Source organism: Oncorhynchus kisutch, linkage group LG23 (genome assembly GCF_002021735.2).
Source record: "Oncorhynchus kisutch isolate 150728-3 linkage group LG23, Okis_V2, whole genome shotgun sequence".
NCBI lineage: Eukaryota > Metazoa > Chordata > Actinopteri > Salmoniformes > Salmonidae > Oncorhynchus > Oncorhynchus kisutch.
This window is the reverse complement of record NC_034196.2, coordinates 16,394,193-16,408,099: the sequence shown is the minus strand read 5'-3', so window position 1 is coordinate 16,408,099 and position 13,907 is coordinate 16,394,193. Positions and strand designations below refer to the sequence as shown.

General features: G+C 43.8%; 1 protein-coding gene across 11 annotated transcripts in view; it reads left to right on the top strand.

Moving 5' to 3' along the window:
- The window catches only part of LOC109868347 (guanine nucleotide exchange factor VAV2-like), a 245,009-nt gene that overhangs the window by 48,558 nt on the left and 182,544 nt on the right, over window positions 1–13,907 (top strand). For all 11 annotated transcript variants that reach the window (XM_031802623.1, XM_031802621.1, XM_031802620.1 and 8 more), the window contains exon 2: window positions 12,429–12,545. In XM_031802623.1, coding sequence (XP_031658483.1) covers window positions 12,429–12,545 — 117 coding nt within the window. The remainder of the gene's footprint in view (window positions 1–12,428; window positions 12,546–13,907) is intronic.

Here is a 13,907-nt window from a genome sequence, read left to right as displayed (position 1 = left end):
CAATCAGAGATTGCTTCTCTCCAATGTCTATGGTACACAGCCCATTCTGCACCTAGAGTACATAAACAACCTCTTAATCAGCCGTGCCAGTTGTCCATCTGTAGGTCTCATACATTATCTTTGTTTGCACTCAGATTTTGCAAGTTGACCTAATTATGAAGAACAGGGTTGGAAAGGGCAGGGGAATGTGGGTCTTGACTTTTCCCGGCCCATACCTCTCGCTTGTCTAAAGACAACAGGAAGTTAACTCTCCATAGTGACCAGAGCAGCCAAGTATGTGATGACATAAGGAAAATCTCAACCACGCTCTAGATAGGCTTTATCACACGAGGGTGAAAGTCCTGTGTCAGAAAACAAAACAAAGAAATATTGCATGTCATTTTTCACCCATTTGCAACCTCAGAGGAGGCAGTGTGATGAATTATTACTTTCAGAAAGATGTGGGGGGAAACAAGCATTGAAAGAAAAGGAAATGGAAAATGAGCTCAGACAGAATTGAGGTGATAAAGGCCTTTTGCTGCCTTTTGTCTTCTGCTGGCCTGGGTCCAATCATCTCCTACTCCTCTCCTTCCCATGGTCGTCATCATGCTCTGCTCTCGCTCACTCGCTCACACACACGCACGCACACACACACGCACGCACGCACGCACGCACGCACGCACGCACGCACACACACACACACACACACACACACACACACACACACACACACACACACACACACACACACACACACACACACACACACACACACACACACACACACACACACACACACGTGGTGGAGGCATACACATCAGTCAGCCTATTCTAGTGACTGACTGATGACACCCACCAGGGTTTACTCAAAGGTCCACCTGTTGATTGACAATGGCATAGATGACGTCACATGATTAGGGTGGATTGGGGATTGAAGCTGTGTAGCCCACATGTTGAGGCACATCTATTTTGCAACTGATTGGATCTAGCTGTGGCGAGCTCTGCCTGGTACTGTGAGAGAGACAGTAGTACCATGAACTTGAAGGAATAGCTCGTCTCTATTCTCTCCATTATCGATGAGAGCACATCCTTTGTTCCCAGCTGAGGATAGTTCTGCTTCAGCGGGCAGAGTACCTTCATGACAGTTATTTTCTCTCTCTTTCCCCCAATCTACTTCACATTTATCACACAGCTTTTTTTCCCCTTAAGAGGACTTCCTTTCAGTTGACTGAAGTTCACTGGTTTTCTATTTTCAGCAGATTGACCTGTGTGTTTGTGTGAAAGAGAGACCGAGAGAGAGACATTTGAAATGTCTTTATTCTTTTGAAACTTCTGTGAATGTAATGTTTACTGTTCATTTATTTATTGTTTATTTCACTTTTGTTGTTTATGTTAACATATGTTTCCCATGCCAGTAAAGCCCTTGAATTTAATTGACAGAAAGAGAGAGAGCGAGAGAGAGAGATGAAGAGAGAGCGAGAGACAGAGAGAGAGAGAGAGAGAGAGACAGAGAGAGCGAGAGAAAGACATGTTAGTTGCACTATACACTCAAGGGTTGGGGAGTAACTGATTACATCTAATTATACATTATTTTTTTTACTGTAGTCAATTACGTTACTAGCAAAAATATTGTAACCAGATTACAGATACTTTTTAAAAAACTAGATAATTACTTCTTGGATTAATTTTAAATTCAGAAAGGATGTTTGTGAAAACAATATGACACAATATGACACACTTTTCTCAATGACATTCAATTCAGTTAAGTTTGTTCCACCTGAGCGAGTCAGAGACCACTATGATGACACACCAAATGCGATTGATGGATCCTTTTTGTCTTCTTCCAATGACTCTTAAGTAACGGAAAGTAATCAGAATACTTTACTGAGTTTGGGTATTCCAAAAGTTACGTTACTGATTACAATTTTGGACATGTAACTAGTAACTGTAACGGATTACATTTAGAAAGTAACCTTCCCAACCCTGGTACACTTCCCTAGTTAAGTATTCCTCTTATCTCAGAACTGCCCCTAAAGGCAATTAGCTTGTGTGGTTACATCTTAATATACAGTGGGAGCAAAGGTGAAGGTGGACTTGCCTCAATTATCTCAACCATTCTGAAAACCTAGTGCACCTCTCCCTCTGGAGTCTGGCTTTTCCAATGAATTATCATCCTTTGTAATGGAGATTAACCTTTCTAAAAACCTGTAAACCTGTGCAAATTTGAAAGGCTTTGTGTGTTGTGTGTTGGGGCTTGATCTAATAACATGGGTGCTCCGTGTCCTTATATGGGGCTTTAGGGGTAATGCTATCAGATTAATACTTGCATAGTGCCGCCATGTATTATTCATGGAGCGTCTGCCTCCCCAATTAGCCTGAGCAGGGCCTTTCTCTTGACTGGCTTTAACATCTGTGCGACCCGGAAGTCTGCCTGCCGTCATGGATAACAGTGGGGAGGGGGGTGGCCCCCTGATGTCCTCCAGGCCCCCTGGGTGTCTGTTCACACACACCACCAATCAAAGGGTGTGGCTGACTACCTATCCCCAGAGAGAAGGGTGTTTGTAAGCCTAAGGGCAGGGCTGGTGAGAGGATGAAAGACAGAGCATGGACTTCCATGTGTGTGTTCTCGTAGCACAAAACAGTCAACATACTGTAGTATCTAGCACAGTATTACAAATACTTGAGGTGTTCAACTGTAGGTTTCACGGATCCACACACACACACACACACACACACACACACACACACACACACACACACACACACACACACACACACACACACACACACACACACACACACACATGATACTGTATGGCATCTTGTTGGACTGGGCTACTCTTTGTAAACATGGAGGGTTGTTGGTGAAACCAAGTCTAATATGTCTCAATAATAAGAATGGCTTGATAAGAAATGGCTTATTGCTGTTTGAGATACAAGAGATGTGCTAAATTAACTATTTCACACAGAAAAAAAGACGAGACTAGTTATGGATATGTGGGGTAACACTGTGGAGGACAGCAAAGGGTTGCATGGGCTATAGATAGATTTATTTGACAATTTCAATCTAACACGGTACAACCATGCAGGTGGATAATGCATTTAAAATCATTCAGGATGATACACAAAAGTGGTCGTCTTAAATAAATGGTTAAATCCACCTCTCCGTAACCTGGACTTTGTACTCATCCACAACTAATGTGTAGCCTCACTTGGGTGATGCCTCTGCTGCTGCTACAGCGCAAGAAAAGCCCACCACACATCAGTCCAGAGCAGTAGTCATGTTCAGTACGAGCTCTCTCCATTTCCACAATGCAGTCAGGTCTCATTGATCAAAAAGCAGCCGTTGCTGAGATGCATCTTTTAAATGCAAACATTGTACATTAGCCAGCTAGCTAGCCAGCCAACCTGTCATCGGTCCTGCAACTCTGTGGGTAAAAACAACCAGATATATCCAATTAACAACCCAATGACTAATCAAAAACCAAAAAAGCTGATTTAAAAAACAAAATCTAAACTTGAACTAAAATACGTAACAAATGTACAAATCAAATCAAATGTATTTATATAATATATATATATTATTCATAAATGACCAGCATGGTCGAATAATAATAAGGCACAACAGTTGAAACTGGAGCAGCAGCACGGTCAGATGGACTGGGGACAGCAAGGAGTCATCATGTCAGGTAGTCCTGGGGCATGGTCCTAGGGCTCAGGTACTCCGAGAGAGAGAAAGAAAGAGAGAAGGAGAGAATTAGAGAACGCACACTTAGATTCACACAGGACACCGAATAGGACAGGAGAAGTACTCCAGATATAACAAACTGACCCTAGCCCCCCGACACATAAACGGTGACAGAGCTCTCTGTTTAGGCTGCCTTACAGCGCCATGGCAACCACAGAAGCTGCTCTCTCTCTCTTTCCCCCCTGCAGTGTTCTGTTCAATTCTGTTCTCACTTTGCAGAGGTGTGTGGAGTGATTCACTCCTGTAGACACAGCACCACACAGCACCACACAGCACCACACAGCACCAGCCGCTGTCTTTGTGTTTTAAATGACTGTGTTTGTCTGCTTGACTCTCTCCTAGACAGCCTTCACTCTCTCCCACTGACTAAACTAATCCTGTGACTGACTGTCTGATCCAGTCACTGACTCATGTCGGCTGTCTCAGTCTGCGTGAATCCATCTCTTCATCTCTCCACTCCCCGTCTCTCCGCAGACTGTATTCCCCTCTTTCCCCCCTAGCTTGCTCAGTTGCTCCACACTTGTTCTTTTTTCATCATCCTCAGACACAACAACCCTTCTCCTCCTCTCCCCCACGGGGCTTGTTCTTTCCCGGCTTTCCGCCTCACCGTTTTCTCTTTTCCCTGACACCAAAGCACCTCAGTTTTGCCAAAACAACCCTCATCGCCTTCTCCTCCCCCTCCTCACTCCCCCTTTCCATCCCTTTCATTTCAGAGAGTTCGGGTTTATGAGCTCTAATTTGCATCCCATCATATCTGAAGTAGTGGGGATGCAGTGCCCTCCAGGGTTACGGTACCTCCACAGCGTTGTGGTAATGCATTATTCTCTGTGTGATGGGGTGGGGTTGGGAAAGCCCCCTCCTCCCTCCTCCCTGTCAGGGGATGACAGCTTTTGGCTTCCTGCTTCTTTTTGCTGTTCAACCTTGTCATCCTCATCTTCCTGTTTCTCTTCTCCGCCCCAAACCAACAAGTCTTCTGTCTTGTTAACGCCGGTTGTTGGCTGTTGTTTGCTCTATTAGAAGTCAGAAGTCCAAGTCGGAGATGTCACTTCAGTAGAACACACACACACACACACACACACACACACACACACACACACACACACACACACACACACACACACATACACACACACATACACATACACACACACACACACACACACACACACACACACACACACACACACACACACACACACACACACACACACACACACACACACACGCACACACACACACACATGATACTGTATGGCGTCTTGTTGGACTGGGCTACTCTTTGTAAACATGGAGGGTTGTTGGTGAAACCAAGTCTAATATGTCTCAATAATAAGAATGGCTTGATAAGAAATGGCTTATTGCTGTTTGAGATACAAGAGATGTGCTAAATTAACTATTTCACACAGAAAAAAAGACGAGACTAGTTATGGATATGTGGGGTAACACAAACTAATCCCATGTGTGTAGTCTTCAGGCCAGCAGCAGCTTGAGGAGCTGACCGTGTTTAGTGTGTCCCGGGTGTGTTCAGAGCTGGTCTGTGTGTGTGTGTGTTTTCCACTGAGCAGATCATAATTCCCCCGCCCCCCCTCATCTCTGTTATGTACAATAGGCTACATGCATTAGAATGTCCTCCACATAGTCACTTCTATGATCTCTATTTTATTTATTTATTTATTTTACCTTTATTTAACCAGGTAGGCAAGTTGAGAACAAGTTCTCATTTACAATTGCGACCTGGCCAAGATAAAGCAAAGCAGTTCGACAGATAAAACGACACAGAGTTACACATGGAGTAAAAACAAACATACAGTCAATAATGCAGTATAAACAAGTCTATATACAATGTGAGCAAATGAGGTGAGAAGGGAGGTAAAGGCAAAAAAGGCCAAGATGGCAAAGTAAATACAATATAGCAAGTAAAATACTGGAATGGTAGTTTTGCAATGGAAGAATGTGCAAAGTAGAAATAAAAAAAATAATGGGGTGCAAAGGAGCAAAATAAATAAATAAATTAAAATTAAATACAGTTGGGAAAGAGGTAGTTGTTTGGGCTAAATTATAGGTGGGCTATGTACAGGTGCAGTAATCTGTGAGCTGCTCTGACAGTTGGTGCTTAAAGCTAGTGAGGGAGATAAGTGTTTCCAGTTTCAGAGATTTTTGTAGTTCGTTCCAGTCATTGGCAGCAGAGAACTGGAAGGAGAGGCGGCCAAAGAAAGAATTGGTTTTGGGGGTGACTAGAGAGATATACCTGCTGGAGCGTGTGCTACAGGTGGGAGATGCTATGGTGACCAGCGAGCTGAGATAAGGGGGGACTTTACCTAGCAGTGTCTTGTAGATGACATGGAGCCAGTGGGTTTGGCGACGAGTATGAAGCGAGGGCCAGCCAACGAGAGCATACAGGTCGCAATGGTGGGTAGTATATGGGGCTTTGGTGATAAAACGGATTGCACTGTGATAGACTGCATCCAATTTGTTGAGTAGGGTATTGGAGGCTATTTTGTAAATGACATCGCCAAAGTCGAGGATTGGTAGGATGGTCAGTTTTACAAGGGTATGTTTGGCAGCATGAGTGAAGGATGCTTTGTTGCGAAATAGGAAGCCAATTCTAGATTTAACTTTGGATTGGAGATGTTTGATATGGGTCTGGAAGGAGAGTTTACAATCTAACCAGACACCTAAGTATTTGTAGTTGTCCACGTATTCTAAGTCAGAGCCGTCCAGAGTAGTGATGTTGGACAGGCGGGTAGGTGCAGGCAGCGATCGGTTGAAGAGCATGCATTTAGTTTTACTTGCATTCAAGAGCAATTGGAGGCCACGGAAGGAGAGTTGTATGGCATTGAAGCTTGCCTGGAGGGTTGTTAACACAGTGTCCAGAGAAGGGCCGGAAGTATACAGAATGGTGTCGTCTGCGTAGAGGTGGATCAGGGACTCACCAGCAGCAAGAGCGACCTCATTGATGTATACAGAGAAGAGAGTCGGTCCAAGAATTGAACCCTGTGGCACCCCCATAGAGACTGCCAGAGGTCCGGACAGCAGACCCTCCGATTTGACACACTGAACTCTATCAGAGAAGTAGTTGGTGAACCAGGCGAGGCAATCATTTGAGAAACCAAGGCTGTCGAGTCTGCCGATGAGGATATGGTGATTGACAGAGTCGAAAGCCTTGGCCAGATCAATGAATACGGCTGCACAGTAATGTTTCTTATCGATGGCGGTTAAGATATCGTTTAGGACCTTGAGCGTGGCTGAGGTGCACCCATGACCAGCTCTGAAACCAGATTGCATAGCAGAGAAGGTATGGTGAGATTCGAAATGGTCGGTAATCTGTTTGTTGACTTGGCTTTCGAAGACCTTAGAAAGGCACGGTAGGATAGATATAGGTCTGTAGCAGTTTGGGTCAAGAGTGTCCCCCCCTTTGAAGAGGGGGATGACCGCAGCTGCTTTCCAATCTTTGGGAATCTCAGACGACACGAAAGAGAGGTTGAACAGGCTAGTAATAGGGGTGGCAACAATTTCGGCAGATAATTTTAGAAAGAAAGGGTCCAGATTGTCTAGCCCGGCTGATTTGTAGGGGTCCAGATTTTGCAGCTCTTTCAGAACATCAGCTGAATGGATTTGGGAGAAGGAGAAATGGGGAAGGCTTGGGCGAGTTGCTGTTGGGGGTGCAGTGCTGTTGTCCGGGGTAGGAGTAGCCAGGTGGAAAGCATGGCCAGCCGTAGAAAAATGCTTATTGAAATTCTCAATTATGGTGGATTTATCAGTGGTGACAGTGTTTCCTATCTTCAGTGCAGTGGGCAGCTGGGAGGAGGTGTTCTTATTCTCCATGGACTTTACAGTGTCCCAGAACTTTTTTGAGTTAGTGTTGCAGGAAGCAAATTTCTGCTTGAAAAAGCTAGCCTTGGCTTTTCTAACTGCCTGTGTATAATGATTTCTAGCTTCCCTGAACAGCTGCATATCACGGGGGCTGTTCGATGCTAATGCAGAACGCCATAGGATTTTTTTGTGTTGGTTAAGGGCAGTCAGGTCTGGGGAGAACCAAGGGCTATATCTGTTCCTGGTTCTAAATTTCTTGAATGGGGCATGTTTATTTAGGATGGTTTGGAAGGCATTTTTAAAAAATATCCAGGCATCCTCTACTGACGGGATGAGATCAATATCCTTCCAGGATACCCCGGCCAGGTCGATTAGAAAGGCCTGCTCGCAGAAGTGTTTCAGGGAGCGTTTTACAGTGATGAGTGGCGGTCGTTTGACCGCTGACCCATTACGGATGCAGGCAATGAGGCAGTGATCGCTGAGATCTTGGTTGAAGACAGCAGAGGTGTATTTAGAGGGGAAGTTGGTTAGGATGATATCTATGAGGGTGCCCGTGTTTAAGGTTTTGGGGAGGTACCTGGTAGGTTCATTGATAATTTGTGTGAGATTGAGGGCATCAAGTTTAGATTGTAGGATGGCTGGGGTGTTAAGCATGTTCCAGTTTAGGTCGCCTAGCAGCACGAACTCTGAAGATAGATGGGGGGCAATCAGTTCACATATGGTGTCCAGAGCACAGCTGGGGGCAGAGGGTGGTCTATAGCAGGCGGCAACAGTGAGAGACTTGTTTTTAGAGAGGTGGATTTTTAAAAGTAGAAGTTCAAATTGTTTGGGTACAGACCTGGATAGTAGGACAGAACTCTGCAGGCTATCTTTGCAGTAGATTGCAACACCGCCCCCTTTGGCAGTTCTATCTTGTCTGAAAATGTTGTAGTTTGGAATTAAAATGTCTGAGTTTTTGGTGGTCTTCCTAAGCCAGGATTCAGACACAGCTAGAACATCCGGGTTGGCAGAGTGTGCTAAAGCAGTGAATAGAACAAACTTAGGGAGGAGGCTTCTAATGTTAACATGCATGAAACCAAGGCTATTACGGTTACAGAAGTCGTCAAAAGAGAGCGCCTGGGGAATAGGAGTGGAGCTAGGCACTGCAGGGCCTGGATTCACCTCTACATCGCCAGAGGAACATAGGAGGAGTAGAATAAGGGTACGGCTAAAAGCTATGAGAATTGGTCGTCTAGAACGTCTGGAACATAGAGTAAAAGGAGGTTTCTGGGGGCGATAAAATAGCATCAAGGTATAATGTACAGACAAATGTATGGTAGGATGTGAATACAGTGGAGGTAAACCTAGGTATTGAGTGATGAAGAGAGAGATATTGTCTCTAGAAACATCGTTGAAACCAGGAGATGTCATTGCATGTGTGGGTGGTGGAACTAATAGGTTGGATAAGGTATAGTGAGCAGGACTAGAGGCTCTACAGTGAAATAAGCCAATAAACACTAACCAGAACAGAAATGGACAAGACATATTGACATTGAGGAGAGGCATGCTTAGTCGAGTGATCAAAAGGGTCCGGTGAGTGGAGATGTTGGTTGGTGATTTAGACAGCTAGCCAGGGCATCGGTAGCAGGCTAGCATAGGATGGAGGTCTGTTGTTAGCTACCTCTTGGGTCAGTAGATTAGTGGGGTTCCGTGTGGTAGAGGGGATTAATCCAAATCACACAACAACAACAAAAATAAAAACAATAGATATAGTTATAGAGGCCCAAGAAGAAAACATAATAATAATAATAATAAAAAATAAAAAAATAAATATAAATATATTTAAAAAAAAAAAAAAAAAAAAAAAAAAAAAAAAAAAAAAAAATAATGTCCGATTGTCTATTCAGATAGCAGCCGGTAAGACAGCTAACGGTTAGCAGGCCGCAGATGGGCGTTCAGGTAACGTCGCGACGGAGGAGCCAGCCAAATAACTCCTTCGGGTAGATAACGTCGGCAGTCCAGTTGTGAAGGCCCGGTGGGGCTCCGCGAAAGCAGTAAAACGGGTCCGGATAGGTGACTGCAGCCCAGGTGTGATTGATGGAACTCAGGAGTGATTGACGGAGCTTGCTAGCTCCGGAATAATTGATGTTTGCTCCGGAATCGACGAAGGCCGATAGTCACACGGATAGCAGCTAGCTAGCTGTGAGATCCGGGTATGAATGTCCAGAGAGCAGTCGAAATCCAGGGACATGGAGAGAAAAATTGGTCCGGTATGTTCCGTTCCGAGCCGCGCTGCGCCGTACAGAACTGGCGATAGATTTTCGAGCTAAAGGATAGCTGATGACCACAAACCGTGGTTAGCTGGATACTAACGATTTGCCAGTAAAGGAGCTAACTAGCTTCTGAACTAGCTTCTGGATTAGCTTCTGGCTAGTTTCAGGCTAGCTTCTTGGAGTTTCTGGCTAGCTTCTTGGAGGATTACAGATCTGAGGTAAATAATACTTTTTTATAAATATACATTGGTGAGGCGGGTTGCAGGAGAGTGTTTTGAAGATGAGTTGATGGAAAATAAAAATAAAATGTATGTGAAAAAGTTGTAAATATATATATATACAGGACACGACAAGACGAGGACAAAAGACGTCTGAACTGCTATGCCACCTTGGAGCCACCCACTCCAACCACCTCTTGCAAATGTTACATTTTATCCCTGGCAAAAGAATACACTTTTTTTCCTCTCCTTTTGAAGATCAGCAGACATGATAACCTTAGCTGGTGAACTGCAAATGCTACGGCAGCATCACATTTCTCGTCGCTGGCCGGTGTGGCTCTCTTATAGGGCTCAGTGCGGTGACTATCTCTGTAGGGATGTGCTGCATGAATGTGAATGAGTCAGAAGGTCTCTGAGGTCTGGACACACAGGATGAATATCCATGACAATGGACAATAACGGATCATATCTAAAACACATAGGCCAATTCACTTAAAAATGCTACTAACATGAAAACACAGCAGTTGCCCCCCCCCCCCAAAAAAAATCCAAATGTAACGTACATCCCGATATCAACACGCATTCCATAGCAGCTGAAAGGAGTCACGGACTTGTTTCAGGCTCAAAGATTTCATCGGGGCCACAACAAATCTGGACTCATCATGAGGGGCCTCAGTGGCTGGCGAGTCTGCGTACCCACATCCATACCCACGCACGCAGTCAAACCCTGACTGAGATCTTAAAATAATTGTTTCTTTTTAAATTGGAAATCGGTCCTACGGCCATGCCTGTTGCCCATCCCTGCTATAGAAAGAAGGTTCATATAGTAGCTACAACATCAGTGCATAAGGCCGGTGGCTTATACCAAATGGTGTCTAATATGTACTTCCAAATCCAATGATGTCTAAATCCATGCTAGAGGGAAAGCACAGTTCATACAGTACATCTCCTATACCTGAAGAGGTGACCCTAGTGTGGGTTTGAGTCAGTGATAATACTATGAGATACGATGACATGGCTTGGAGGACAATGCTAGGAGACAGTTGGTCCCTCTGCCTGTGTTGTCTGATTCAGAGCACTACAGTACTTCTGTCCCAGACTTAGACTGAGCCTCAGGAGCACAATCAGTCTGTCATCGTGTTTGATAATGCTTAACATACATACAGGCAGAGGAAGTGGTGAGCCTGTCGATCATGGCCAGGAAATAAAATAGTCCGATTCTCTAAAATATATCACACTGATATTGCTTGTTAACCGATCCTGTTTAATAACTAGGAGTCAGATTGATCTAGAAATAGTTCAGATATTCACAGAAGTCCCTCATTTCAGTACAACAGTTTTTTCCCCCTTTGACTTTTGTCAATTTAAAATTCACGTCACTCTATAATCAATATTGTTCATTAGGTATCATTTCAATGGCCATTATCGCAACATCTCAGCACATACATCATTTAACAGATGAAGAACACTATTAGGAAAATACTCCTCAACATAGAACCTTCTCATTACTGAGCATGTGCACCTGCTGGATAAAAACTATGTCCATGGGACCAGGGAGGCGCTCTCCCAAAACATCTATCCACAAACAAGCCGTGGTGGTGGGTATAGGTTGGCGATACTGTACAACGTAACTTTAAACTCTAATAAACAATGTTAGCATTTCTACTCGCGTGTTATCTTTTGTTAAAAAAACATTGGGACATGTTTAGCGATAGGAATATTCTTGAAAAGGTTAGCAGTTGTGTAAAAATACTTTAAAGTACTACTTAAATCATTTTTGGGGGTATCTGTACTTTACTTTATTATTTATATTTTTGACTACTTTTATACTTTTACTTCACTACATTCCTAAAGAAAATAATGTACTTTTTACCCCATTTATTTCTCTGACACCCAAAAGTACTCATTATATTTTGAATGCTTAGCGGGACAGGAAAACACCTAAAGAGAAAATCCCCTTTCATCCCTATTGCATCTGATCTGGTGGACTTTCTAAACACAAATGATTTGTTGATAAATGATGTCTGAGTGCTATCCGTAAATCTAAAAGAACAAGAAAATCATGCCGTCTGGTTTACTTAATATAAGGAATTTGAAATGATTTATACTTTTACTTTTGATACTTAAGTATATTTTAAAACCAAATACTTTTGAACTTTTACTCAAGTAGGATTTTACTTGGTGACTTTCACTTTTACTTGAGTCATTTTCTATGAAGGTATCTTTACATTTACGCAAGTATGACAATTGGGTACTTTTTCCGCCACTGAATGTTAGCAACATAAACAATTATTACACTTGAAGGGCTAGAAAGCAATGCAGTGTAATGTCCAAACTGATGGGAACTCACAAGTGCGCATCGTCACAGATCTCCACACTGTTTCTGACATTGTGGCGTTTCCTTTCTCTCTCTTCCAGTTTCTGTGTCTGAAGAACATCCGGACATTCCTCAAGGTGTGCCACGACAAGTTTGGCCTGCGGAACAGTGAACTCTTTGACCCGTTCGACCTGTTTGATGTCAGGGACTTCGGCAAGGTGAGTGATATTGATTTTGGATGGGAGATCATTGCGGTTTGGGCCCTCATGACAAGGCCGTGTGTGTGGCTATTGAAGTGTTGAGTGTTCTGCCCTGCCCAATGTCTTACTCGGAGATAGGATATTTTTTTCCCAATGTGATATAACAGTGTAAAACTGTTGCTCCTGCTTCTCAGAAAATATAATATGCCTGGTTATGGAGAGCCAGTATTGTTGGAATGATAAGCTCAGCACAGATTTGATTAGAATATGGGACGTTTTGGGTGAAATGTAATAGTAATGTTTTTACAGCTCACAGTCAGATCTGACTGCTGTTGCAGCAGGGTATTGTGCATTTCAGTTTTCAGAGCATACGGTGTCACTTCAGGGTCAGCGCTTTGTGCATGTGTCAGTGAGTGTGGTTGGGTGATTATGTACATCTTTGTTTTATGCCAGTGTGTGAGATGGTACATGTTTTTTTCTGGAAGCTGTGTGCGTGTGCGTGTGTGTGTGTGTGTGTGTGTGTGTGTGTGTGTGTGTGTGTGTGTGTGTGTGTGTGTGTGTGTATGTGTGTGTGTGTGGCTCAGCAGCAGGAGGCTGACTCATTTCCAGGTATTACTGTGAGGATTGGGGGTTAGGGACAGGATATAAGCACTGGGGTATTACAGTATCCCTTCTGCTCTGTCTGGGTGTGGGCCTCAGCTTGCAGTTAAACCCTCCTGTTCTCTTCACTTGCCCTGGGTGCCCTGGAGGTGTCCGTGTTAGATCCAGGGAACATTTAACTGGATCTCTCTCTTTACAGCTAATCCTATTTACTGTGTACCATGGGGGATGGTTGAGGTCTCGCCAGGCTAGTGGGTTACTAAAGCATTGCACATATACAGAGTGATGTCATAGGAAACTGTATATATCTAGTGCCAGTATACAGTATGCTGTGATGCTAGGATTAGTTTGTACTATTTTTTTCCACTGTTGTCTCGAGGTGGAATGAGTCAGATCAGGGGTGTTTGTTGATGGTGTAAATGGCCTTCCGGGGCTGAAGTTTGAGGTGTGGATAAATGTCTGATTGGGAACAGGATTTAATTAGTTATAGGACATACTTTAATCTTCACTGTGAGTGTCATCAGATCCTCTGGCCATGCCCTCCAGGCTCAGTTGACATGGACTGTTTTGGCATTTAACCCCATGAAAATTCTTATCTGACAGGCCGGAAGAGTTTGGCATTTTGTAGATGTCTGGGAGTCAATGAGCTCACAGTAAATTATATTAAAATTGGGCCCCAGTCAGAATCAATCCCACACACCCTCCACATGTCAATTTGGAAATTGCGTTTTTCATGGTCTCAGAGGTGGCAGGCTTGTCTTCGCATTGATTTTCCATTAA